We start from the raw sequence: 26,240 nt of genomic DNA, 5'->3' as shown, positions 1-26,240 counted from the left end.
AATTACTGTAAGGGTTCAGATGGGAGAGTTTGGGCCCCACCTGGCCTCCAGACAGAAATGGGCTTTTTCTTCCCAGCGTTCTGCAATGGTCAGCAGTTCTTGAAGCTCAGCCAGCGCCTTGTCCACAGAAGGGCTAGAGGCTATCTTGGCACCCATTACCAACAGCCCCTGCATGATAACAAGAGACCTCCTTTTGGTTGAGGGGGCCAATGTCTGCTTCACTTCATTTAGCCATTGTGCCTGCTGCACCTGTTGCTGAAGCTGATGGGCTTCAGGTACTTCCACACCCAGCTTCTGTCCTTTCTCCAATAAGGACTGCAACAGCCCTAAATTAGGGGGCAATGAGGTCAGAGCCTCACGAGCCTCAACCTGGTAGGCCTCCACCTGTTCCAGGACATCCTGTATAGGAAATTAGGAGACAATACACATTTTTGCCATTCAGTCACTCAAACGACCTAGTCTTAACCCATTTCCCATCTTCTCTCAGACACTTTCTTTTGATTTACACTTGTCCTAAGCCATGATCTTTAGCTGAGTAAAAAAATATGTAAAAAAATTATATTAATATATAATATCTGTTTACTATCTTTAACATTAAAGTTGTATTTGGAAGAAATCCCTGGGAACTATAACCTGTAGAAACAAAAACAACAGGGAACCATCCATTTCTATATCTTCTAGAAAAGAATCTGACATTGTAAGGGTTGTTTAGAACAAGCAGGTTTTGAAATTCCCCTTGTCCTCAGAATTCTCCCCATATATCCTGTTCACAAAAATTCCAACTGGAAAGGTCTCTCTTACCTTAACATCCCTAATCTGATGAATTGCACAGGGCAGGCTGCCCATCTGTTCAAAAAGGATCTGAAGCTCTGGCAAAGTGAGTAGCGGGGCTTCCATCCTGCAGGAGCCAGGGAGGAAAGACTAGCTCAGTGAACCTGCTCAGGTCACACATGAACATTCTTATTTCTCGTTCCATGTTATATACTTACAAAGATCTACCTTATAAATTCAGATACTGAACCAAAAAGTTAAGACAAGACTTGAACATTTTATAGCTGACAGAAACAAAAATGAAAGAGCCTTAAAATAATAATATGAGAGTATTCAAGTTTCTGAGGAAATATAGTGTGGAAGCTATTACCATTAGATAGATGGTTAGTAATATCAGGCAGAAGAAACCACATCAATATAAGTAGGTTACTTTTTAATGAGAACAAAAATATGACTGTCTCTTAAAGAGCTTTTAGATCTATTTTTTTATGGCAATTCAGTTTTAAGAGTAGAAAGGAAGAATGAGAAAAGTGTGTAAAAATAAAGAGCCCATCAGACTTGAGTATTAGCTTTCAAACTGAAACTAAAAATAATAAGTCTAATAGAAATGTTTTTACATTAATTTTTATAAAAAAAGGAGTTTATAGAGTAATGATATGAACACTTAAAAGAATAAATATGCTCTAGAAAAGAAATAAAAGTTCATTTTGTCAGAAATGGAAGAGTTCTAAGGGAAGATCAAGTTCTAAGATAAGAGTCTCACTGTCTAAAAATGAAAAATAATTTGGGGAAAACTTAAGATCAATTAAAATCAAAACCATACAGATAATTTATGATATAATTCAAACACAACCAAGAGAAATGATACAACATCTGTAGAGATAGACAGGCTCACCTTTATCTGATCATTATGCAGCATACACATACACTGAAAACATCTTATGTTATTCCACATATATTTACAAGTTTTGTATGTCAATTAAGAAATCAATATTTTCAAAGTTTTATAATTTTTAAAACCCAAAGCCTTCTGATAACAAGTGTCACAGGGGATCAAGGTGAAAAAACTTGGTTTCTTTTGAAAATAAAACAGAGAAAGAAACTAAGAAAAGGCAATTTATTTAATTTAATATTTTAAATTTTTCATCTCTTCAACAAATTCAGTATTGAGAAGACAGGTTCAAAACAAAAGCAGAAGTGAAATAATGTATTTCTAAAGTATGGCAGTTATGAAAATGAAGACATTAGAAGAAAATTTGTTTGAAATTAATGTTATTGAAAATCAACGTGGTAGAGAAAGGTAAAAAAACAAAAAATACCATCTTAATATATGGATTCCTCATTATAGATCAAGTTCATGATTTATGGCTGAGGCATCCTTGTTGGAACTATCCTCCATACAGGTCTGCAACATTGAACTTTCTATTTTTTATTGTACTTCTCCATTTCAATTTTTTTTACTGTCTCCTCATATCTGGAAAATTTATTCAGATTCTTCGGTAGAAGTGGTTTCAAAGAAACGATACACTTATTTTATCTTTTTGATTCTCTGATAGTGGAACTTAACCAAATGACCATTCCTGATGTAGTTTACATTCCTTGTTACTTTTTATCTTTGTAAATATCCTTTTTTATCTTTTTATCTTTGTAAAATTTTATTTTAATTTCTTAAATTATACTTGACTTAATACTGCAATTAGCTATTAGTATTTCTATTTTTTACTAAAACATACACAATATAATCATTTGAATTTGCAAGTAGATGTACCTAATATCATCTATATTTGACAATCCAATAAAATCTGTGGATTTAATCACTGAAATTCATCCAGCTACAGAGCCAGGAATAGATTTCCAAAGAATTCTGATTCCTGAATCTTTTTGTAAGATTTTCTATAAAGTTGGGCAGTAAAGAAATTTTGCTGACATCTTCATTGTTACTGGCATTTATGGTATAATTCCAAACTACATCTTATCATAGTTTGAAACTGTCTACTTACATGATTTCTAGTTCATACTCCACTCGTAACTTAACGCTCACGTGTTATGTACATTCTTTCTATAACTTGCCCAATATTGAGTCTGTATTTCTTAAACTGGGCTATGTAAGTTTCATTTACCAAATAGCCATATATAACATACTAATTTTTGTTCAATAAACTCCTCCTTGTGGCCTATCCATTTTTGCTATTCACTGTTACACACTACACACTGTTATTGCTCTCTCCTCTACATACCTGGTTTCTTGGCCACTGATCAGCCTCAGGACTTGGGAAACACAAGCCTCTGCCTCATGCAGGCAGTTCTTCAACTGTTGAAGGAGCTCACTATTAGGAAACCTCCTTTCATGGGCCTCAGACTCCAGTGCCTTTAGCTCTTCAACACCTACAGAAATAATCCAATTTGCAAGAGGAGGGCAAGGTTATAAAAGGCAGAAAAGAATGTTTAGGAATACTGAAGAAAGAATGTGCTGAAAACATCCTTCCATTTCCCATTACTCACTGCGCTTCCGTCCATCCTCCACCTTTAGGGCCACTCGCACTTTGCTGGCCCAATTGTCAAAAGACTCAGCCCTAACCTTCAGCTTATGCAGCATGGTTGGTAGCTCATCCAAGGTATACCGATATCTGGAGGAAGAGGGTTGAAAAACACATCTGGCCCAGTTCTGTAATCTTTCACCTCTTGAAGACAGACTTCAGACTCACCGTAGGTACTGCTGGCTACTTGAACACTTGCAAAGATCATTGATGTGTGACAGGCAGACAAGGCCATCTGGGCAGTTGTAGCATGCTAGAGCTGATAGGAAACACGTGGTCTTGCACTTGATGCACTGACGTTCATCATCTGGAAGCAGCTCAAAAGCCTCTCGCTCAGCCTCCGTGATGCCCTGGGGGTGTTCAACCCATATATACTGTAAAGACTAGGAGCAGGGTTGTGAACACCCCACCTCAGCCAACACTGAGCCCCTGTTGTGGGCTCAACCTTGTAAGGACAGCTGTAGAGAAATTGGAAGAAGAAAATATGAACACATACAGTCTGCCCTTTCATTTCAAAATGCATGATTTAAAGATATGTCATAGAGTGCTTATACAATGCAGGTCTGTGTCTCTCTACAATAGGACATCCACTGAATTCTGAAGCCCTGGTCTTCACCACCCACCTTCTCTAACAAGGCCTTTCGTAGACGTCGCTCCTCCTGAACCATAATGAACATCTCCTTGTGCACAGCCACTGCTAGATTCAGATCCAACTTCTCTGGGAAGGCAGCCATCTTGCAAATAAGCTCCTCATGGGAGAAGACACAATAGCGCCGAAGCCGGCGGTAGTGTTCAATACACTGGCGTCCAGCAGGTAGCTGCAAGTGTGTTTAAAACTGCATATGGCTAGCTGGAAACCACAATGCTTACCACAGCCACAATTACTCAAATTATTTTTATCTTTCTATCTGCAGGTTCACTATGTTTTAGACTTACCCAGTCAGCAGTACAAAAGTTGACAGCCTCAGCAAAGTTGTAGCCTTGGTTAAAGCCACTGTGGTAAGCACGGGGAAAAGTGATGACAAACTCACCTGCACACTGATTTGTGCGGACAACCTGAAAAGAAGAAAATAAAAATAAGTAGTGTGGGTGAAAACTAATGGCAGGATGTTGACTTACGAATGTTACAAATGCTGTTTTTGATGTTGGAAGCTCTATCTTCATGTATAGGCCCTAAGAAGAAAAGATTGTGAATATTAAAAATAATATTCAGAGAAAATCACAAAGAAAAATAATACACAATTAAAAATACAAAATGTTCACAAACAAGTAAAGAAGATTCTTAGCTAAACAAGATGTGTATTTCAGAAGTCACCAAAAATGATGGAATTAGAAGGTATAAAAACTTTGTCCCTCCACAAAAATGTTTCTCTGGTAAAATGTAAATCATTTAAAAAACTTTGTACTAAATTCACAAAATTCTGCATTTAATTTCTTATAAAGTCCAGAATACTTACAAAAGGAAAAAACAAAACTTGGGGTATGTTTTGATCTATCTGATGACTTCTTGTAGGAGCAGCTCAAGGGCCTGATTTTAATCTTACTTGCCTGATGGCTTCCTCAGAATAGGAGAGACTTTCCTGGCTGTGTTTGATGAAAATATATAAAAGCAAATGAATTAGCCACAGCTGCTCTTGAGAGAAGAGACTCGACAAACAACAGACACTCTAAAATATCACAGAGGGATAAAATGGGGGGAAAAATACCTTGAGGAATAAAGACTCTACAAAGCTCCCTTCTATACTGTGAACTGACACATATAATCAGAAAAGAAGTCGGAAAACTGTAGCTCTTGACTCTGATTTTTCAAGCACTGCCCAAGTAGGAGGAGAAGGCTGAACAAATTTAAATAGTACTAAAAATGATTCTAAAACAGATGCAACTTGGGAAGACTAGTAGAGGGATCTAAAGAAAACCATGACCACTAGATAAATATTCTAGGAAGAATACAGAAAAGCAAAGTAGACTTTAAAAGAGCATATAAGAGGATTCAAAACATTGTACATTAGAAGGAAAATGTAAATCAAAACCATATGAAGGCCACTGTAAAGAAAATTTTTACCATGATGAATACATGCTGGGGCAGGGAAAAAACAATTTTGGTGAGGATGAGAAGTTGGAACTCATAAGCACCATTTAGGGGACTGAGAAAAGACCCTGGAACTAATATATATTTTGGAGGTTTTTCAAAAAGTAAAAGTGAATTATCATATGACCATACAATAATATTTATTACTTTTGGTGTATGCCCAAAAAATTGAAAGCAAGGGCTTAAACAGGTTTTATAAACAAATATTCACAAGAACATCATTCACAATAGCCCCAAAGTGGATAGAACCTTATTGCCCATCAGCTGATGAAGGATAAACACAATGTAATTTGTTTTTATCCTTCATTATCCTTCATTATTTTTATTCAACCATAAAAGCAAGGAACTACTGACATATGCTGCTACACTATGGATGATCACACCTAAAGTACAAGTAGTCTGACAGAAAAGACCACATATTCGGTTTATAAAAAATATCTAGAATAAGTAAGTTTATCATAAACATAAAAACAAACCTATGGTCTCAGACCTAGCTGAAGAGGTAAATGGGAAATAACTTCATGGGTTTGAGATTTCTTTGGGGCAGTGGGGTGGTGATAAAAATGTCCAGTAACTGGATAAACATGGTGGTTACACACAAATACTTGAATCGTGTAGTGTCACATACTTTTTAAAAAAACATTAATTAATTTTACACCATGTAAATTTTACTTAGTAAAATCCCACAAAAGAAAGTAAATTCAGAAGTCATTAATTATACAAGCACTACAGAAAAAAACAAGAAGAGGGCAGGAGGAATAATGCAATTGCTTGAGTTGAAAAACACACACAAAATTGGCAACACATACTTAATAAACCCACCAAGTATGACTATAAAACAAAAGAAAATAAAAGAAAACCAAGCACAAAAATTGAAATACCAGTGCACTGTACTTACAACACTGAGACTAAATAAACTCTATTAAGTACTCTCAAATACTTAAAGAAGCGATGCATAAATAACCAAAGAAAAAGAATGATGTCTCCCCCAAAGTCCCAATCAATCAATGATAGCTACAAAAATTAAACAATTAAAAAAACTGGTTCTGATAGCCCTACAAGTGAGTGAATATTCATTACATTCCAAAGCAGGTCTTAAAATGTCCAATAACTAGATAAACATAGTGGTTAAAAACTAGTAGGCAGAAAAAAATTAGCCAACTTTAAGAGGTTGATTTAGGTTCAAATCTGAGAAGCAGAGAAAATAAAGGCTGAATAAAAACAAGAGTCTATGAGACCAAATGCACCAGCATATGCAGAATGCATGTTCCAGAAGAGGCAGAAAGAAAACTGAAGAAATAATGTCTCAAAAATTTCCAAACTCTATGGAAAACATGAAACACAAATTCCAGAAATTTAGTGCACTTTGACCTAGAAAAAATGAAAGACACATCTTTGGCCAAAAGAAAAGACATAAAGAGAATCTAACATGCAATAAAAGAAGAGATGCATTACAGTTACAGATTCTCAATAAAATTCTCATTAGAAATCAGTCTAGGAAGATGTGGGGTGACATATTCAAAGTGATGGTGTGTGGGCCAGGCACAGTGGCACACTTCTGTAATCCCAACAACTCAGGAGGATAAGACAGGGGGATTTACCTGTTCAAGACTAGCCTCACCAATGTAGTGACAATGTAGTGTCTCAAAATTAAAAAAAAAAAAAAAAAAAAAAAAAGATCTGAGGGTGTAGATTATGGTAAAGCATCACAGATTCAACCTCAAATACTGGAAAAAAGAGAAAGATGAAGATGGTGAATTCAACCCAATGTCAAAAATGAGGCAGTCTGTCTCTAGTAGGCTTGCTTATAAAATGCTCAAAAGAAATCCTTTCAGACTGAAATGAAAGTTCACTTGAGTTTAACCAAGGATATACAAAGGAAGTAAAAATATTGTTAGAGGTACATATACAGGCAAATACAAAACATAGTGCCAGTATATGTATCATTTACAATCTTCTTGTCATCTTATACTAAAAAGAAAAACATGAAATAAAAAAGGACAAACGTTTAACAATAAAATTGGTGGTAAGAAAAAAGGATAGATCTATAAACCTGAAAACTGTATAATTCAATTAATCTGTTATAAATGGAAATAATGTCTATAGTATTGGCCAGAATGCAGCTATTTTAAACAAGTTAATTCTAATAAAATAACTATATTTATTAAAAAAGAAAAATAAGATGGACAACAGACAAGTACTCTAGAATAACCAATTAATCACAAACAAAAAAGCAACTGAAGAACCGAGGAATAAAAATATACAATATGTAGAAAGGAAATACCATAAGTGGCAGAAAGAGGTCCTTTCTTAGCAATGATTCCATTTATATTAAAATCACACTTAAGAAACCAAAATGTTGGTACCAAGAACAAAAACATGTTGCAACTATCTTGTCTGTAACACAGTAATCTTATTTGCAAGGGCACATAGAGACTGAAAACAAAAGAACAGAATACTCCAAACACCCATTGAAAAAATAGGACTGGGATGACTGGAGGTGTAGGAGACAAAAGGAACAAATGACAGACAAGCTGATATATATTGATGGGCTGATTTATCAAGAAGATAAATGAAATAAAGAACAGAAAAACAGTAGACTGAGAAAAGCAACTTTACTCCTTGAAACAACTAAGAAAACTAAGGAGCTTTTTTTAGTTTGACCATGACAGAGAACGCAAAAATCTGAATTAAAAATGAACATAAAAATCAGCTTAGGAACTGATTTCCAAACAAGACTCCTAAAACATTAGAAGTAAAATTTAAAAATCAATAAATGAGATAAAATCAAACTAAAAAGATTCTTTATAGCAAGGAAACAATGAAGACATGAAGAGAGAGCCTACGGAATGGGAGAATTTTTGCCATATGCACCTCAGATACAGCATTTATCTCCAGAATATACAAAGAACTCAAAAAACCTAACATCAAAAAACAACCCAATCAACAAATGGGCCAAAGAACTAAACCGACACTTCTCAAAAGAAGAATTATGAATGGTCAACAAATATATGAAAAAGATTCAACATCTGTAGCAATTAGAGAAATGCAGTTACACTGAGGTTTCATCTCATTCCAGTCAGAATGGAAATAGTCAAGAATACAAGTCAATAAATGTTGGTGAAGATGCAGGGAAAAGGGAACATTCATACATTGTTGAATTAGTACAACCATTCTGGAAAGCAAAATGGAGACGATTCAAAAAACTTGGAATGGAACCACCATTTAACCCAGTTATCCCACTCCTCTGTATATACACAAAGGACTTACCATGAGCATTCTAGAGTAATGCAGCCACATAAATGTTTATAACAGCTTAATTCATAGTAGCTAAGTTATATCAATAGATAAATGGAAAAAGAAAGTGTGGAATACAATGGAATATAACTCAGCCACAAAGAAGAATGAAATTATGACATTTGTCTTTAAATAGATGTATCTGAATAGTATTATGCTATGTGAAATAAACCATTCTCCAAAAGCCAAAGGTTAAATGTTCTCTCTGATATGTAGAATTTAAACCACAATGGGAGAAAAGGAGTGGGGAGGTTAGAAATAGTAGTTCAGAGGATTAGACAAAGGGACAAAAGAGAAGAAAGGGTGTTAGAAATAGAAAAGAAAGTGGAAAGAATTTGACCTAACTTTTCTACTGAGTACATCTCTGTGGTTTCACAGCAGATCTCACCCCTGTGAACATCCACAAGACTGGGACCTCATCAGAATACAATACATTCCATCCTTGTATAAGTTGATTAAAATGAACTCTACTCTATAACTAAAAAGAACCAATAAAAAAAGAATGTGAGGATATTAATATCATATTTATAGAAATGCAAACATTAGAGAATTCTATGAGCAACTGTATAACAGCAAATAGGTTTCCTAGTAAAAAACAAGTCCAACCTAAAGTGTGCATGGACTTTGTGCAGAGCATATGTAGGGCACATAGATAACAAAAACAAAAACAGAAATACACAAAATAAAATGTTATGATTTATGTGTAAGATGTTCCCCAAGAGCTCAAGTGTAACACAAAGCAAGAGGTTCTGAGTAATATTATTGGATTATGAGAGCATCAATCAGTGCATCAATCCCACATGATAGGGATTAACTAACTAGATGGTGACTGCAGGCAGGAAGAGTGTGGCTGGAGGAGCTAAGTCACTGGGGTGTGCCTTTGGGTTATATTTTGTCCCCCATCAACAAAGCTCTATGCATTCTGCCTGTGATGTTCTGAGCTGCTTTCCTCTGCCACATCTTCTGCCTTGATGTTCTGCCTCATTTAGGCCCAAGGACCTCTGAAACTGTTGAATTCTAAATATGTTCCTCCTCTAAAATTAATTTTGTCAGATCTTTTCTTCACATGCATGAAAAAGCTGACAAAGTAGAACTAGAGTCATGAGGAAGGAGAAAAGTGCAACTATAGAGAGCTGGATGATTTCACTATCTTTAACATTCTATTTTTTCCGTATAAGATAAAATAATATTACGAAAAAGAGGAAAACCACGCAAGATAGCATTCAGGAAACATCAGATAAGGAAGGGAATCTTGGAGATGCCAAGTCCATTTTGTTCAGATGGAAAAACTCAAGGAAATGGCAATCAAGTATAAATTTTTTTTTCTAGAAGTTCAATAGTTTAGACACACTGAAATGAGAAAAAGTATTGTGTAAAAAAAGCATAGTGTGCCAAAAGAGTACCCACCTTCATTCATCTCTGACAGACTGATGGCTTATTCCTTTGCAGAGCAAGCTGATAAAAATCAATCCTGGAGAATCCCAAAAGTTTACAACCACCCCCTCATTCCATTGAGTTTTCTTAAAGTTAAAATTAGTGCCTAGTAATGCTAAGAGGAAAATGATTGTTCACTAATTAAGATGCAGGATTCAAGTTTCCATTTTCACTTTTATGTTTCTAAGTAATCCTCTCATATCTCTTCTTTGCTACAGCAGTGGCTTACACAGGACAGCAACTTGACAGCAGCATGGAAGGGGAGACATATGTGATGATAAATCTAGTCTACCCAGTAAAGTGCTTATAACTTTACTTCTTCCAAAATTGAGCTCTTATTATGTCTTCCTATTCCTCCAGAGATTACTGCATTTTTTCCCCTTTCCCCTTACTTCCAGGTACTCACTGGCACACCATGTGACATGAGGGTGTTGGGATTCATGAGGGTGACAAGTTGGTGTAGAAGATCAGGCTGGCTATCAAAGAGCTCGGGTGTCAGACTCTTCATCACCTCCTCCAAATGCTCTGCTGCCAATGAGGGTACTCCATACCAGGTCTTTGGCTCACCCCTGCTCAGATAGAGAGGACATATATTAAAGTCTACATACACTGTGCCTAGTGGGAGGAGTCTTGGTATTTGATATTTATCCCAGCCACTGTTGGTCTTGCTCACCAGTGCAAGTAGTTAATGGAGTAACTCCAGTGATCCTCAATATGCCAACAAAATGCTGAAAAAACCATGCCCACATACAGCCAGGGCACTTTCATGCCTGAGATGTCTGCATTGATGTGGCAGAGAACAGACTGATCCAGCACGGGCATCACATTCAGGTTCCAACCACAGGTTGCATACTCCTGTTGGGTCAGAGATTTGTCAGAGTGGCAACAGAGCAGGACTGAAACAGACCTATAGAGGAAGATAATTGTGTTCTTAGGGATGTTTCTAGTTAGCATTCAAAATCCTTTCATCCATGTATAAAACAAATCTTTCTTCTAGGGACAAGAGCCCTATAGCCTAAAGTATTAGTTATCCATTCTATAGACTAAGATACAACTGGCTTCAGAAACTTTTCATAAATATTCTTTAAGGTCACTTTAACCCATTTATTAGTTATCTGCTAAACTCCAGACCCTCTGTTGGCCACTAATTAACATTTATAGACAATGTAATAGTGTTACTTTCTCTTGATTTCTTCAATACCAAAAAATATATCATGTTTTTATCTGAGGTGGTGGTTCAAGTCTGCAATCCCAGTCATCTGGGAGGCTGAGACAGGAGGATCCCAAGTTCTACAGTCTCAACAAATCAGTAAAACCCTAAGCAATTAATAAACCCTGTGTAAAAATACATGAATAAACAAATAAATAAAAGACTGGAGATATAGTTAAACAGTAAACTGCTCTGGGCTCAATCCCAAGTATTAAAAAAAAAAAAAATGTTCTTAAGTCTTATTTTTAATCATAGTTCTATTTTACTTTAAATTTATTTTGTAAATTCTTATTAGTTACATGTAATACTGAGGTACATTTTGAAACAATTACAAAAGGATGAGATATAATTTGCTTCAATTCAGTCTCTGAATTGGAGAAGTACTACCACTTTTCTCTCCTCCTCCCTCGGCTATTCCCTTTCCTCTATTCTACTGGACTTTTATGTAGAAATTTGTATATACGATGCACATATATGTGTGTGTGTGTGTGTGTGTGTGTGTTAGATACCAATATTAGTATATTCACTACTTTCCTTAGGTTATTTTAGGTTCTCCTATTCCCAAGATTATAAATTATTAATTACATTGTCTTATTCATTTCTTTCTTTTCTGCGCTCCAAAACTAGTTATTAAGCATTTATTGCTACATCAAAAGCTGATGGCCAGAAAGGGATGTCTGTGAAATTTTAAGAAAGTTTCAGAAACTTCAAGGGACATCTCTCCACGGAAATATTAAAATAAAAGTGAAAAAATTATCAAATTCAAATTTATCACAATTTAGGATAAAACCAAAATTATACTGCATCAAGAGAAAAGAGAATCAAGCACAACAGAAAAGCGTCATAACATTTTAACTTATCCTTTCCCAAGCCTCACTTCTTGATTATTGGTAGATGAAGACAACAGCCTACATTTCTGGGGTAGGCACCATGGAACAGAATAGATATTTGCTCTCAGAGTTGTGTTTAGAACTAGTTGTGAATGTGCTTTAGAAATGCAAAGCATTTATTTTGATTTTGTGTAATTTTATTATCTTAGGGTCAAAGAGCAGAGACTTGAAGGGCAAAATATGATAATGAAAATGGTCTAGCCATTCCTCCCAGGGAAAAAATAGCAGTTGAGGCAAACAATGGACAAGATATTAAAATCTAAAAGTGGAAGAGCCCTAAAATGCTTCCACTTAACACAAGGAATCTAGAAAACCACATGTCTCCAGGATAGAGAATAAGCTCAAAAGAGGAACTAGAATCTGTAAGGGATAAAAAGAAAATAGAAACTGTCACTTGCTTCAAGTATTATGCAAGCAGATAGTGAAGAGAAAAGCTGTAAATGGCAGGCCATACGCCAACCTAACCAACATAAGGTCACAGTAGAGTCACACAGCAAATAATGAAAGAGTATTCAGGGCCAAAATGTGACAAAGAAAAGTCTTAATTAATAGATTAGAAAAGTCACTATAAACAATTTTAAGTCATGAAAGGCAGAAAAATAAAATTCAGATGTGCAAGTCCTGTTTTGATTTTCAGGATTATCACACGAAAAACAAGAAGAATGCACCATTCATTAAAAAACAAACTAACTAAAAATAACAAAAACAAAAATGAGAAAGAAGAATAAGAAGGAAATAGAAACTGTTACTGAGAAAGCAAACATGTAATCTATATTATATATGTTTATTTTATATTTTGTATACATAGATCCTGTAAAACAAAATCTGGGTTTAATATAATTATACAGAAAAATGGTAAAGAGAATTATTTAGGCAGAAATAAAGAAAACAACCTATCAAACAAAAAACACTGAAGGGTAACTCAAGACTATACAATAAGGTATGATAGAGATAACTACATATGTAAAGGTAAAGGTCATTAGTATTGATTGCACTTTTCTTTGAAACTTTTTAGCCCCATAAGACATGCAATACAGACATATATAACACCACTAATCATGTTAAGAAGCATACAAGTTATAAAAATTAATTTGTTATAGTAATGACAAGGGGATAGGAATAGAGGAACAAAGCTGTTGTACACCATGGAAACTAAATTGGTTTCATTTACTCTAGACTGTTGTAATTTATAAGACATTTGCTTTATTCACTGATGTATCTACTAAATAGATTTAAAATAATAAAAAGGAAAGAGAATTCAAATAATACACTAGAAAATAATGATTTTAAAGAAGACAGTGGGTCAATATTTTGAGAAGTATTAGGAACTAAGTTAAACTAAACTAAATTGTGTGAAGATTCCCAACCCTTTCCAGAAAGAAGCAGAGAGGGAAACGATGACCACAGTGGAAAGACAACCTCTAGGCCAACATCATACTAAACAGAGAAAAACTGAAAGTATTTCCTATAGGAACAAGACAAGGATGTCCACTCCCACTTCTATTTATGTTTAATCAGAAAAGAGAAGGAAATTAAAGGGAAACAAGCAAGTAAAGAAGTCAAATTATCTCGTTTCCTAACATTATCCCACACTTACAAGACCCAAAACACTACAAGACTCAAAACACTCCACAGTAAGACTTCTATAGCTAATAAACAAATTTATCAAATCAGCAGGATACAAGATCAACGTACACAAATCAACTGCTTTCCTATACTCTAATACTTAACTTACTAAAGATGAAAAAAAAGAAAAGGTAAAAACACTGTTCCATTCACAATTACCTCAAAAAAAAAAAAAAAATAAAAATAAAAAAAGGAAGGCTCCACAAGGAAAACTATAGAACACTAAAGATGTCTAAGACAATGGAAAAAATCTCCCATGTTCCTGGATAGGCAGAATGGCAGAAAATAGCCAAATGGCCATACTACCTTGAGTGTTATACAGATCTAACATAATTTCTATCAAAATACCAATGACATTCTTTACAGAACTAGAGAAAAACAGTTTTAAAATTCATTTGGAAGAATAAGACTTAGAATAGCCAAAGCAATCCTAAGCAGGAGTAATACTGGAGACATCAAACCACCACAACTCAAATTATACTACAGAGCTGCAGTAACAATAACAGCATGGTACTATCATCCAAACAGACCTGAAAGCCAATGAAACAGACAACGTGACAAAGAAACAGTCAAATAATACTTGATAAATATGCCAAAAATGTATGTTAGGGAAGACAGACTATTTAAAAAAGCACTACTGTGGAAACAGGATATCCATACATAGGATGAAACTTGATCATTCACCATGCACAAGTCAATGCAAAGTGGATCAAAGACCTACAACTTAGATCAGAACTTTTACAACTGCTAGTGGAAAAAATAGTATCAACTTCCTTGAGAAGACTCCTGAAGCACAAAAAATAAAACCAAGAATCAGAAAGCAGGCTGGCATATATCAAAAAGTTGTATACAGCAAAGGAAACAAGAACAGAAACAGAGAGCTTGCAGAATAGAAGGATATCTTTGCCTCCCACTCCTCAGTTACAGAATTACTACTCAGAATATATGAAGAATTCCAAAGACTTAACACCAATAAAACCAAACAATCCAATCAACAAATGGACAATGAACTATAGAGATGCTTCTCAAAAGAAGAAATACAAATGGCCAATACATGAAAAAATGTTCAACATCCACAGTAATCAGGGAAATGCAAATCAAAACTACACTGAGACTTTTCACTCCAATCAGAATGGCAATTACCAAGAATATGAATAACAGTAAGTGTAGGTGACAATGTGAATGAAAACATACATAATAAATTGTTGATAGGACTGCAGATAAGAGCAACCACTCTGGAAAGTGATGTGGAAATTCCTCAAAAAAACTAGGAATGGAACCCAGCTATCCCATTCCTGGGTATTTATCCGAAAGAAGTGAGATTAACATACTAAAGGGATACGACCATATCAAGGTTTATAATAATGCAGTTCACGATAGCCAAGTTATGGAATCAGTCCAGATGTCCATCAACATATGAGTAGATAAAGAAAATATGATATATGTACACAAGGGAGTTTTAATCAGTCATAAAGATAGATGAAATTATAGCATTCACCAGTAAATGGATAATACTGGAAATCATCATGCTAAATAAAATAAGCAACCATAAAGTCAAGGGTCAAATGATTTCTCTCATTTGCAGAAGCTAGACCAAATAAGAAAAAAAAAACAAAAAAAACTTAAGTATCTTTGGGATGGAGGAGGAGGAAATCCCATAAAAACAGATATCAATGGAATAAAGGAAGGAGACTGAGGGGCAGGAGAGATAGGAAATGGGAGAAACTGTGAAATAAAACTGAATAAAGTAAACTATAAATCCAAATATAAACATATACAAAATAATGAAATTCATTGGTGTTTGTGTGTGTGTATGTATGTATGTCATGTGCATGTGTGTGTGCATATGTATATGCACACATACATACATGTGTATGTATATATATTCACGTGTGTGTGTGTGTATATATATATATATATATATATATATATATATACACATCATATGTCTGTGTATATATGTATTTATATATATAAATCCATGTATGTACATAAATACACCCCAGTGAATTTCACTTCTTTGTGTATCTACAAAGCCACATACTTATAAAAAGTATGTATATAAATATATAAAGAAAGAAAGATCAAGATTGGAGGAAAGGGTGGGAGGGAGAAAAGGGAAAAGTACTTAGCATTAAATTAGAGCAAATTATGTTTTATGCTTGTATAACTATATCAAAATGATCCCCAAAATTATATACAACTATAATGCAATAGGAAAAAAATAGAGGAATAAAGAGAAAAGAGTCATTTTGACAAAATTTTTAGACTGGCTAAAATTTTAATCAGTTTTGTAAAATTTATCTTAGGGCACTCTCTGTACTTTCTTGTACAAGAAAACCCAGTTTTCATACAGAACCCTAAGTTAGCAAGAAAAGAATTTCTACTCTCAACATTGACCAATTTTTTCATCTACCATCCACTTTCCTACTTAAGTGTATATCCCACTTGTTTGGGCTGTATTTCAATAAGAGGTTATTTCTACATGAGATTTTTATTTTCAAAACTCTGGAAATCCTAAATAAAAGCTGCCATCAATATTTTAATTTGTCAGGCTCTGATCTTCTTTGAGACTATCAAAAAAGAAACAGAGAAAAAGAGAAATGAATCATTGACAGAAAAACAAGAAAGAAAACAAAAAACAATAGAATTACACTTACCTACTTTATTGCTGAACAATATACTGAAAAACATCTGGATTACCATTTAATATATACTATTTATTTTTCAAGGTGATTATAGTTACATGTTCAAAGAAATCACAAAGCACCTCAGGTTCTGCATACAAATTTTGTTTAAATAAGAAGAATATTTGAAAGACGAAACAAGACAAAGCACACATGAACAGAAGTTCTGAAACTGATGTTACCCTTTAGTCAATTAATTTTTGGATATCAAGTTTAAATAAGAAAACAAGACTTGGTACTTCCAAAAGACGGAATAAAATAGATTGCAACATAAAGTTACCATAGCTGTGATAAACATTACCCTCTGGCAGCAAAATGGAGGAATAAGACACTGAACATATTTGCCTATCTTAGCTTCTGTGAAGAGAAAAGAAAGAAAAATGTTTGTGAAATATTTTATCCAGATTTATTCATGGCCTATCAAAACAGACTATGGCTAGACTTCACACATGCAAATGTTAAGATAGAAGTATTTTTATAAATTTCTGGATTACAGTGTCCTTAGGTATTTAATAGAACCAGTGTTAAGTATCCTTGAGCAGGACATTTAAAAATCAACGTCAAAAAAAAAAAAGTTTGTTCTATGTATTTATATGGCTCAAAGAATTCACAATAAACTAACAGAATAAAGTCACAACATATGGATGAAGTTGTGAAATTAGTGAAAATTTATTGAGGAAAAAAACACCACTTAGGTAATTAACACTATACTGTAAAAGCACAGGAAAGGAAGCATGAAGAAGAAATGACCTCAATATTTGCTAGGTAAATCTGGTAAACAATCAACCAGCAATTCTAAAAATGAAAAATATATTTCAGAAATTAAAAGGGTCATTTAAATAAGAAAACATACATTTTGAAATTTAGAATATAATAAAAAAAAACATTTTTATAAAACACTTTTATACATTATATATATTATATATAAATTATAAGTACATGATTATATAAATATATAATATAAAAATATAAATTTTTATACATAAAAAATATAACATAAGAAATGTGGAAGAAGAAAAAATTAGAATAATAATTCTTAAAAGATACAGTCTGAAAGAGGGGTTAATGGCCACATATTTTCTAAAATTTATAAAAACTGAACTCACATATATGGGAAATCCTTTAAATCCCTAGGAGGTTAAACAAAAGGTCATATCTATAAGGAGAAACTGCATAGCTTAAAACAAAGAGATCTTAATAACCATCTAGAGAAAAAAACAGATTACAGTACTTTTAGAGTTGACTTCCTTTTTTTTAATGTATTCCAGAGTAAACAAGAGAAACTACTACAAGAATAAAGATTTTATTTATAAATAAAAAGAAAATAATTAACAATTCATTTTAATAAAGGAAAACAACCAATAGGAAAAAGAGCTGTTGTAGGAAAGGTGAGATGATGAGTAAAATAAGCCAAAAAGACACGAAAAAAACAGACAAATAGTAAGTAAAATTCTGTTTTTAAACAGAAAAAAGCATGCTCCCAAAATTTTACACCTCAGGAGGACTGAATAATAACAGTCTAACATTGCTCAAAAAAATAATAAGTACTCTTAAAACGTTAAGAAAAGTGTACTTGGACTTGCTGAATTAAAAGCAACAGATAATGGAAAGAGAAACGAATTAGAAACAAAGCAAAAACGAAGTATTAGAAATTATGTTCATAATGAAAATGAAAGAAAACCACTATTAATTCACATCAAATGAAAACTGAGTGATTCCTCAGTTAAAAGATTTTAAAAAAAGAACAGTTCTATATTAGTTACAAAAATAAACACCTAAATTCTAAGTACAGAGCACAATAACATAGGAGAAAAAAAAAAAAAAAAAAAAAAAAAAACCTACATCCAGAATCCAAGAGAAACTAAAAGGAACAGAATTGAGGGACATAAGAGAGAATGGTATTTATGTGTTTCATAAAATCATCAAATTAATGATAGTAAGTATATAAAAGGGTATATATACTATATATAAATATACTGCATATACTCAGGTCTCTATATACATACGTATATATTATACATGTGTAAATGCCTGAGAACTTCTAACAGTTTATGAAATATGAATCATATGTCTCAAGTTGTTCAACTGTACAATTAACCCTAATGAAAAGTATTTGGCCTCATTAATTAATAATATAAAGCATATTTGATTAAATTTATAGCTTCTAAATCAGCAGTATAACCATTATCATTGATCAAAATCTGAAGTCTTCTCACTAGTTTGAGCATAACTTGTATCTCACTTTATTAATCAATTCTGAACATACCTCAATTCAACTGCAAATATAAAGCAAAAATAAAAAATGATTCATATAGGAAAATATATAAATGTTGTTGTTAGAATAAATCTGGGATACAGTATTATACAATAGTGAAAAGCAAGAATTAAAGCTAAGAACAATGCAGATGAAACTTCAAAGCATAAAACTGACCAAGAAGGCTTTGTAGATATATATATATATATACATATATGTAATTAAATGCTAAAAAATTGTAAGAAAACTTATAATTTAAGATACTGGGTCCTTTAGTTATTAGTGGAAATATAATACTTATAGAAAAGCAATTTTCTCAATGTAATCATATTTGAAACTAATGAAATGTATATTTAAGAATTTGATTACTATGTTTTATAATTAATGAAAAGGCTACATATTTTTGTGACTTCAAACATCACATAATTTTTATTTAATTTCAAAACTCCACTGGAAATATACTAAAATATTATCAATGGAGACATAAGTGATTTCCTTCTTTTCTCATAAATATAAATCAGTATATTATGTTTTCCATAACAGTCTGTTTTTAAAAATCCAAGGCAAAATGATACTACATATATAGTAGAAATTATACAGATATATAAATATATTGAATATTTTATGGCTGAACTATCTTCTCAAAACACTACTTTTGCTATCTAGATCATCTGTCTAAAGGCCAATCTATACACAAAGCCAAATATTAATTCTTTTTACTCTGGTCATCTGATCAGCATGACAATAATTACAGTAGGAATTCCATATTATATTATATACTACATAATATATCTAATTATATTATATTGCATTCCCTATACTACATATGGAAGATTACTTTTTAATTTCCTCTTTCCAAATATTTTGCTTCTCTACTGAAGGAAATTTTTAATATAATGAGCATTTAGAACATCTATATGATCTAAGATAATATCTTGTATTAAAGGATAAAGTGAGTGGTCTGTCTTACACCTCAAGTAAAAAAAAATGGCAAATTTAATGAGTGCACTAATTCTGGCGGGGAACTGAATCCAAAGACCCTTTACCTTAAGCCACAACTCCTAGTATTTTAAGAAAGTATCTAAGTTGCTAATGCTGGACTTGAACTTGCAATCCTCCTGTCTCAGCATTCTGAGTTCATAGGAATGCATCATCATGCCAGGGCATTTCTTGAAGACCCTTTTAGTTCTTTTAAGCTATGACTATAAAAAAATTCATCATAGTACTTGTTTTTCGCTATATATAACTAAAAAGTGATAGCTTTAAATATTTACATTTAGAGAACGATGACAAAGTAGTACAACTCCTAAATGATCATATCAAGTTATTATCCTCTTAATGTAGAGAGTAAAAAAAGTGGTAGTAATGACAGCCGTTATACTTCTGGGTAACTAACAGATAAATTAATCTCTCATTGTGAAAAAAACACTGTATAAGAGCATACAAGGACAAAAGATTTTACTTTTCTTTATCATAATATTAACATAAATCACCAACTACATTACCTCTTCCTCAGGGGACAGGTTCCGTTTATTACTGCTGACAGGAAAACCACTGCCAAATTCTCTGGAATGAATGTCTGCTCCATATTCAACTGTCACATCTTCCTCAATGCTGCTCACCAACCTCCAGAATTCCTTCTCCACGACTTCTGTAGGCACCATCTATGATATCAGGTGAAAATATGAGTATAGCCCTCTATACTTTATTACCTTGTCTTCATGAAAACTAAGATTACCAGACACTACTCCATATCATCCCAGTCCCAGTCACATACATGTACAGGCATGTTGAAGTAGTCAGCCTTGAAGGAATCAGCCATCTCACCAAAACTCTGCAAAGTGTACTCCTGGGTAGCCTGTTCAAAACCAAAAGCTTCAGGGGGCCGTTTACACTCCTGAAATAAAAACGTATTTTAGCAAAACAAAAGCAACAGGTAAAGAAGTACTAGGAATAAAGCTAAAGAAGTTTCTTTAGGTTGTTCAATATCTTACTCTATAACTTCAAGTTTTCCTATGTTTCCAGGTAGGATAATTTCTTCAGTATCTACCAAACCGAATGTTTCTCTCTTTGCTGCCATCATTTAAGCCACATAATTACTGTCCTTTTTCTCTGGTTGTTCCCATCTTACGGATACTTTACTCATGCATTCTTGAGATACATAATTAAAAGGTACTCAGAAAAGGATACAAATTATCATATACTCTTAGTTTCCCTTAATTCAGGAAGACAAATGACAGAAATTAAAAAGCACTAAAATTAAAACATCTATGATGGACAAGACTTACTGCCAAGATGCATTTTGGGCATCTCCACACCCCTCTAGGAATCTCAGGAAGGGGTGGCAATAGGCAGAAGATATGGTAATTATCTTCACAGCCATCACAGAGAAGCAGTTTATCATCTTCATCCCCCCGAGAGCATATTCGGCAAACATATGAATCAATCTAACAGGAAAAATAAAAATATAAGGTACTTGCTCCAGGATTCGAAATTCCAGATTGTGAAATCATTCATTCTTTAGTTGTTGTTTAATTTAGTTGCCGTCGTTGTGGATGGACCTTTATTTTATTTATTTACTTATTTATTTATATGTGGTGCTGAAACTCAAACCCAGGGCCTCACACGTCAGGCAAGTGTTCTACCACTAAACCACACCCCGAGGCCCAGACCATTCATTCTTAACATTAACTACCATACCATGTTTTGCTCTTGAGTTCACTTTCTGGTAAAAAATACAACAAACAGGACATGAATAATTAACTAAGCAATATAACACATTAATAAATTAACGAACCATATTTAATGTCTTTGGGGGCAGTAACACTGAGGACCTTTTATTAAAGTTTCAGAAATGCAAACTAAAATCATAAGATATGAACTAGCATTGATCATTTACAGAATTACAAATTGCTGAAAATATTTGGTATAGATCGCAAAATAAATTAAAAAAAAAAAGATCAAAAGACTGAATAACCAACTATGCCTATTCTTTTAGTAAGTTTTAGTTTAGTAAATAATCATTTTCACTCTAAAAATGTCTGGTTTAAACAATGATTCAATCAGAGACCCAAATGGTAAGTCACAAGAATAAACATTAAGGACAGACTAAAGAACCTGAATTCTTAAGATACTATTGAAAAACTCTAGTGCCAAGGACTAAGAAAGAAAATGTGTAAATAAATTTTTATTAGGGTAGATTCACAATGAAAAATTATCTACATGTTACTTAAAGGCAAACATTTGAAAGCTTAATATTCATAGTGAAATTATTCTAAGTAGTCAAGAACTAGAGGGTGGGATTGTAGATCAGCAGTAGAATGCTCACCAGGCGTGTGAGACCCTGGATTGGATCCTCAGCACTACATAAATAAAAATAAATAAAACAAAGGTATTGTGTCCAACTACAGCCAAAAATAAATATTAAAAAATAACTGAAATCTACCAAAAATTCACTGAACAATAAAATAGATACAGTTATGGTACACTCAGAAAAATGAGAAATTATATCCCATCTGATTCAAATGTATGATATGTCAAGGTCGTTGTACTGTCATGTGTAATTATTTAAAACAAATTTAAAAATTTTAAAAAATAAAAAATAAAAAAATAGATAGTTGTGTAAAAGTCGGAGATAAGAAAACAAAAGCACAAGAAATCATTAAGCAATAAAACTTTTCAACTATAACAACATGAAAGAGAATATACTGTCCAATACTGAAAGAGCAAACAAAACTAATCTACTTATTTTTATGTATGCAAGCTATACTTTAGTAAAAAAATAAATAGAAATATAACTATACCAGGACTGAGAGAAACATAATCATTCCCAAATTTGGATAAGATCTATCTATGACAATCTATAAGAAACCCAGGACAAATGAGGACATGATAGTGGTATTAAAGATAATCTCTAAGTTATCAGATGAAGATTATTTGGAGAAATATGAAGAGTATGTAATGTGATATAAAACATACGTTCAAAGATAAGCCTTCCCTAACATAAATACTTTCACAGGAGAAGGCATAAGCAATCAAAATAGTGAAATTAGCTGAAGAGAAAGATGGACAATAAAAAAAAAGAAATTTAAAAAAACAGACTGTAGAAGATTATATAAATCTTTCAAGTAAGAGGAGAAAGAAAGGTAAAATAAAGAGAATAAATTGCAACTGTTCAAAGCACATAAGTAAATCAAAATTACAAAAGAACTACTACACAAAAATTGACAGACTCTCTGAAAGTCCTAAAGCATTTACCGGAAACAACTGTTCTTTCACATAATTTATATGTGACAAAATTATCTTCTATAAAATTTAACTATGAAAATTCAAATTTGTTTTTAAGGAGTTGAAAAGAGAATACAATTTGGTGGAAAATCCTAACCTAAAAATTAAGAGGAATTTTGCTCTTGCCTCTAAATACCTTAAAATTTTCTTCCTTTTTCTAGCCATAATCTTCTTATACAAAGGGGAAAGGGAAAGTAAGATGTGATAAAATATAATAACAACTGAATCTAATTTAAATAGTTTAAAACTGCTAAAAAAAAAAAAAGAAAACAGATGAATTCTTACAAATGGCGTAGTGTGGTGATTCTTCCTGAGTCGCATAGTCATCTTGGTGCAGGGTTCTATGCTGTGACTCAAGTCCTCTTTAGATAATGCTGATACTACTTTCCCATCCCCACTATGTTCTTCTTTCACCGTAAGAGTTGGGGGACACGACATAACCCCTTCTTTACCTGTGGAGTCAGAAATAACTCTGAAAACATCCTTTTCTGACATCAGGATTTATAAACCATTCCTCTCATGGTATTTTACTAGTCTATCTTTCACACTGACTTAGCCAGTTAAGGTTTACCTTTCTTCCGTAGAGTTTTATCCTTAGCCACAAGCCCCAAGCCCATCATCTTGGGGCCTGCCCCATATATTTGTAGTTTCTTTAGCTCTGGATTTTTCTCAATGTCCTCTTCTGTGGGCTCTGGCTATTAAAAGAAAGTTCAAACAAAGATGAGAGCTTTATATGTAAAGACACAATACTTTGAAGGTAACATACAGACTTTCATATTTAGAAAACACCCCTGTGTTATAAAAGTAAAAGAGATCACAAAGATTAAAAGCTTCCAACAATTTTCATCCATTTGTGAATGTTTTACCTGAGGGCAAGGTATAATCGGGTAAGAAAAAAATGAATAAAAATATTTCTAAGATAATTTTTCTCAGTTTTTTCATATTATAAAAAAGATATTGAAATAACCATATTGGCAACAAAACGGATGCTCAAATTTCATAAGTTACACCATATAGTAAAGAATCCAACATGAATAACCTTTCTACAATGATATAAAAGATACAAAGTTAAAAGAGGATTCCTTTTCTCTTTAAATGAAAATGATTAGAAATGAGTCTTCTCTCCAGTGTAACAAGAGACCTAGGAAAACGTAAATCCATAATTTGCCAAAATATGTATTTTTTATGTGTGTATGCATATATATCAATCATTTTCAGCATGTAACTATTTTTAGTGAACATTGAGAGATGTATTTTATTTATATTTTATCTGTATTACACTTTCAATTAATCCTATTACATTTCTCCTTCCCATGTAACATTTCTTAGATTATTTTCTATACATAAGTTTATATACACTTAAATCTATATGAATTTTCTCTATATAAAAACACACATGGAAACACAAATAACATTCTTTTTCTCATATTAATTTGTGTAACTAAGTACTCTGTATGAAAATATCAATGTGTATTCATCGGTCCACCTATATGCTGGTATTCTAGACACATCTTGGTATTCTAGAACTAATATAATCTATTCTTTCATTACACAACATTGAAGGTATTTCCAACTTTGGGGCATCATAAATAATAATGCTATTTATTCAATTAATTGTATTTTTTTGTTTTCCCTATTTTGTAATATTCTAAAGTTGAGAGAACTTATTGACTTCATTGTCAATAAGAAAATTGAAGGATATAAAGTCAACACACAAAAATTTTCTTGTTCCAATAATAAACTGGCTGAAAAACAAATGATAAAAGCAACAATCTCATGCAGAGATAACTGCCAAACTTGTTAAAGAGTTCATCTTTTCACACATAAATCAACCTATCTTAAATTATAACTACATCAATTTCTCCATCTAACCTATAAAACCATTATTTCTCCTGCTGAAAATCAACTTAGGGTCAGATACTTGAAAATTAAAAGCAGTCCCTATGCTCCAGAACCCCTACAATTATTCAAATTGGCTCTTTCTAAAATGTTTACAATTGCTACAACACAGGCTATGGTTGGTCCTTGCGCTTTCTGCCTCTTGACTAACTGATGTTGGTACGTACCCCTGTAATCCTGTGTACTATGCTATGTCACTCATTTTGAGAAGTATAAAAAAAAATCAAACTTTTTTTTTAAAGTCATTGATCTCTCCACGTCATCAGTCACTTCTATAGATTAAGACTGGCAAATAATTCTTCTCAAACTATGGTGTAGAATCATCAGAAGAAATCATTCCAAACTCATTCTATGAAGCTAGCATTAGTAGCCCATTACCAAAACTAGACAAGGACATTACAAAAAAAGAAAACTAGAAACCAAATTCCCTCCTGAGTGCAAAAATTCTCAACAAAACACTAGCAAGTTGAATATAACACATGAAAAACATCATTCACCATAATAATGTTGTTTTCATTCCAGGGACATAAGGATGCTTCAGCATGTAAAAATCAACAAATGTAATCCACCACATAAATAAAAATGAGAAATAAAAACCACATTATCAATTATCATGTCAACCAATGCAGAAAAGCATTTCATGATATTCACTGGGCTTTCATAATAAGAGCCCTAAACAAATTAGGTACAGGAGAATCATCTCTTGATAAAGGCACAACAAACTTACAGCTAAGATCAGAGTAAATGGAGAAAAACTGAAAGTACTTCTTCTAAAATTAGGAACAAGACAAAATCCTCTCTTATAGCTCTTATTCAATGTAGTACTAGACATTTTAGTCAGATCAATTAGGTAATAGAATAAAATAAAAAGGTATACAATCAGGAAGGGATGAAGTCAAATTATCCCTGTTTGGAGATATAATTTTCTACTTAGACAAAAATTCCATCATAAGATTATTACAAATGATTAACAAATTCAGGAAAATTGTAGGATATAAAATCAACATATAAAAATTAGTAACTTTTCTTGTTCCAATAATAAATTTTCTGAGAATGATAAAAGCAAACCCATTCATGATAGCCACACAAAGATAAAACTGCTAGGTATAAATTTAACCAAGAAAGTGAAAAACTTCTAAATTAAAACTGAAGGGGAAAAAAAAAAGCAATTAAGATGACACAAAAAAATGGGAAGAACTCCCATGTTCATGGGTTGGGAGTATTAACAGTCCACACTTCTAATTCTAATTGAATGTCTA

At 32.9% G+C, this 26,240-nt stretch overlaps 1 protein-coding gene across 7 annotated transcripts in view; it reads right to left on the bottom strand.

Moving 5' to 3' along the window:
- LOC124095513 (lysine-specific demethylase 5D) overlaps nucleotides 1-26,240 on the bottom strand; it is a 47,782-nt gene that overhangs the window by 3,934 nt on the left and 17,608 nt on the right. For 4 of the 7 annotated variants that reach the window (XM_046448680.2, XM_058580706.1, XM_046448681.2 and 1 more), the window contains 14 exons: nucleotides 23,654-23,777; nucleotides 23,368-23,534; nucleotides 21,084-21,242; nucleotides 20,573-20,692; nucleotides 20,301-20,459; nucleotides 10,802-10,983; nucleotides 10,535-10,697; nucleotides 4,245-4,364; nucleotides 3,932-4,126; nucleotides 3,477-3,658; nucleotides 3,274-3,398; nucleotides 3,009-3,156; nucleotides 802-898; nucleotides 41-399 (listed from right to left, as the gene is read on the bottom strand). In XM_046448680.2, coding sequence (XP_046304636.1) covers nucleotides 41-399; nucleotides 802-898; nucleotides 3,009-3,156; nucleotides 3,274-3,398; nucleotides 3,477-3,658; nucleotides 3,932-4,126; nucleotides 4,245-4,364; nucleotides 10,535-10,697; nucleotides 10,802-10,983; nucleotides 20,301-20,459; nucleotides 20,573-20,692; nucleotides 21,084-21,242; nucleotides 23,368-23,534; nucleotides 23,654-23,777 — 2,300 coding nt within the window. The remainder of the gene's footprint in view (nucleotides 1-40; nucleotides 400-801; nucleotides 899-3,008; nucleotides 3,157-3,273; nucleotides 3,399-3,476; nucleotides 3,659-3,931; nucleotides 4,127-4,244; nucleotides 4,365-10,534; nucleotides 10,698-10,801; nucleotides 10,984-20,300; nucleotides 20,460-20,572; nucleotides 20,693-21,083; nucleotides 21,243-23,367; nucleotides 23,535-23,653; nucleotides 23,778-26,240) is intronic. The other 3 variants (XM_046448683.2, XM_046448682.2, XM_046448684.2) reach the window with 3 other exon arrangements.

The sequence above is a fragment of the Marmota monax genome, unplaced genomic scaffold, assembly GCF_021218885.2.
Source record: "Marmota monax isolate L192 unplaced genomic scaffold, Marmota_monax_Labrador192_F-V1.1 WCK01_AAM20220418_F8-fsc00864, whole genome shotgun sequence".
Lineage (NCBI taxonomy): Eukaryota > Metazoa > Chordata > Mammalia > Rodentia > Sciuridae > Marmota > Marmota monax.
Note: the sequence above shows the minus strand (reverse complement) of the source record. Positions and strands in the feature narration are given on the sequence as shown.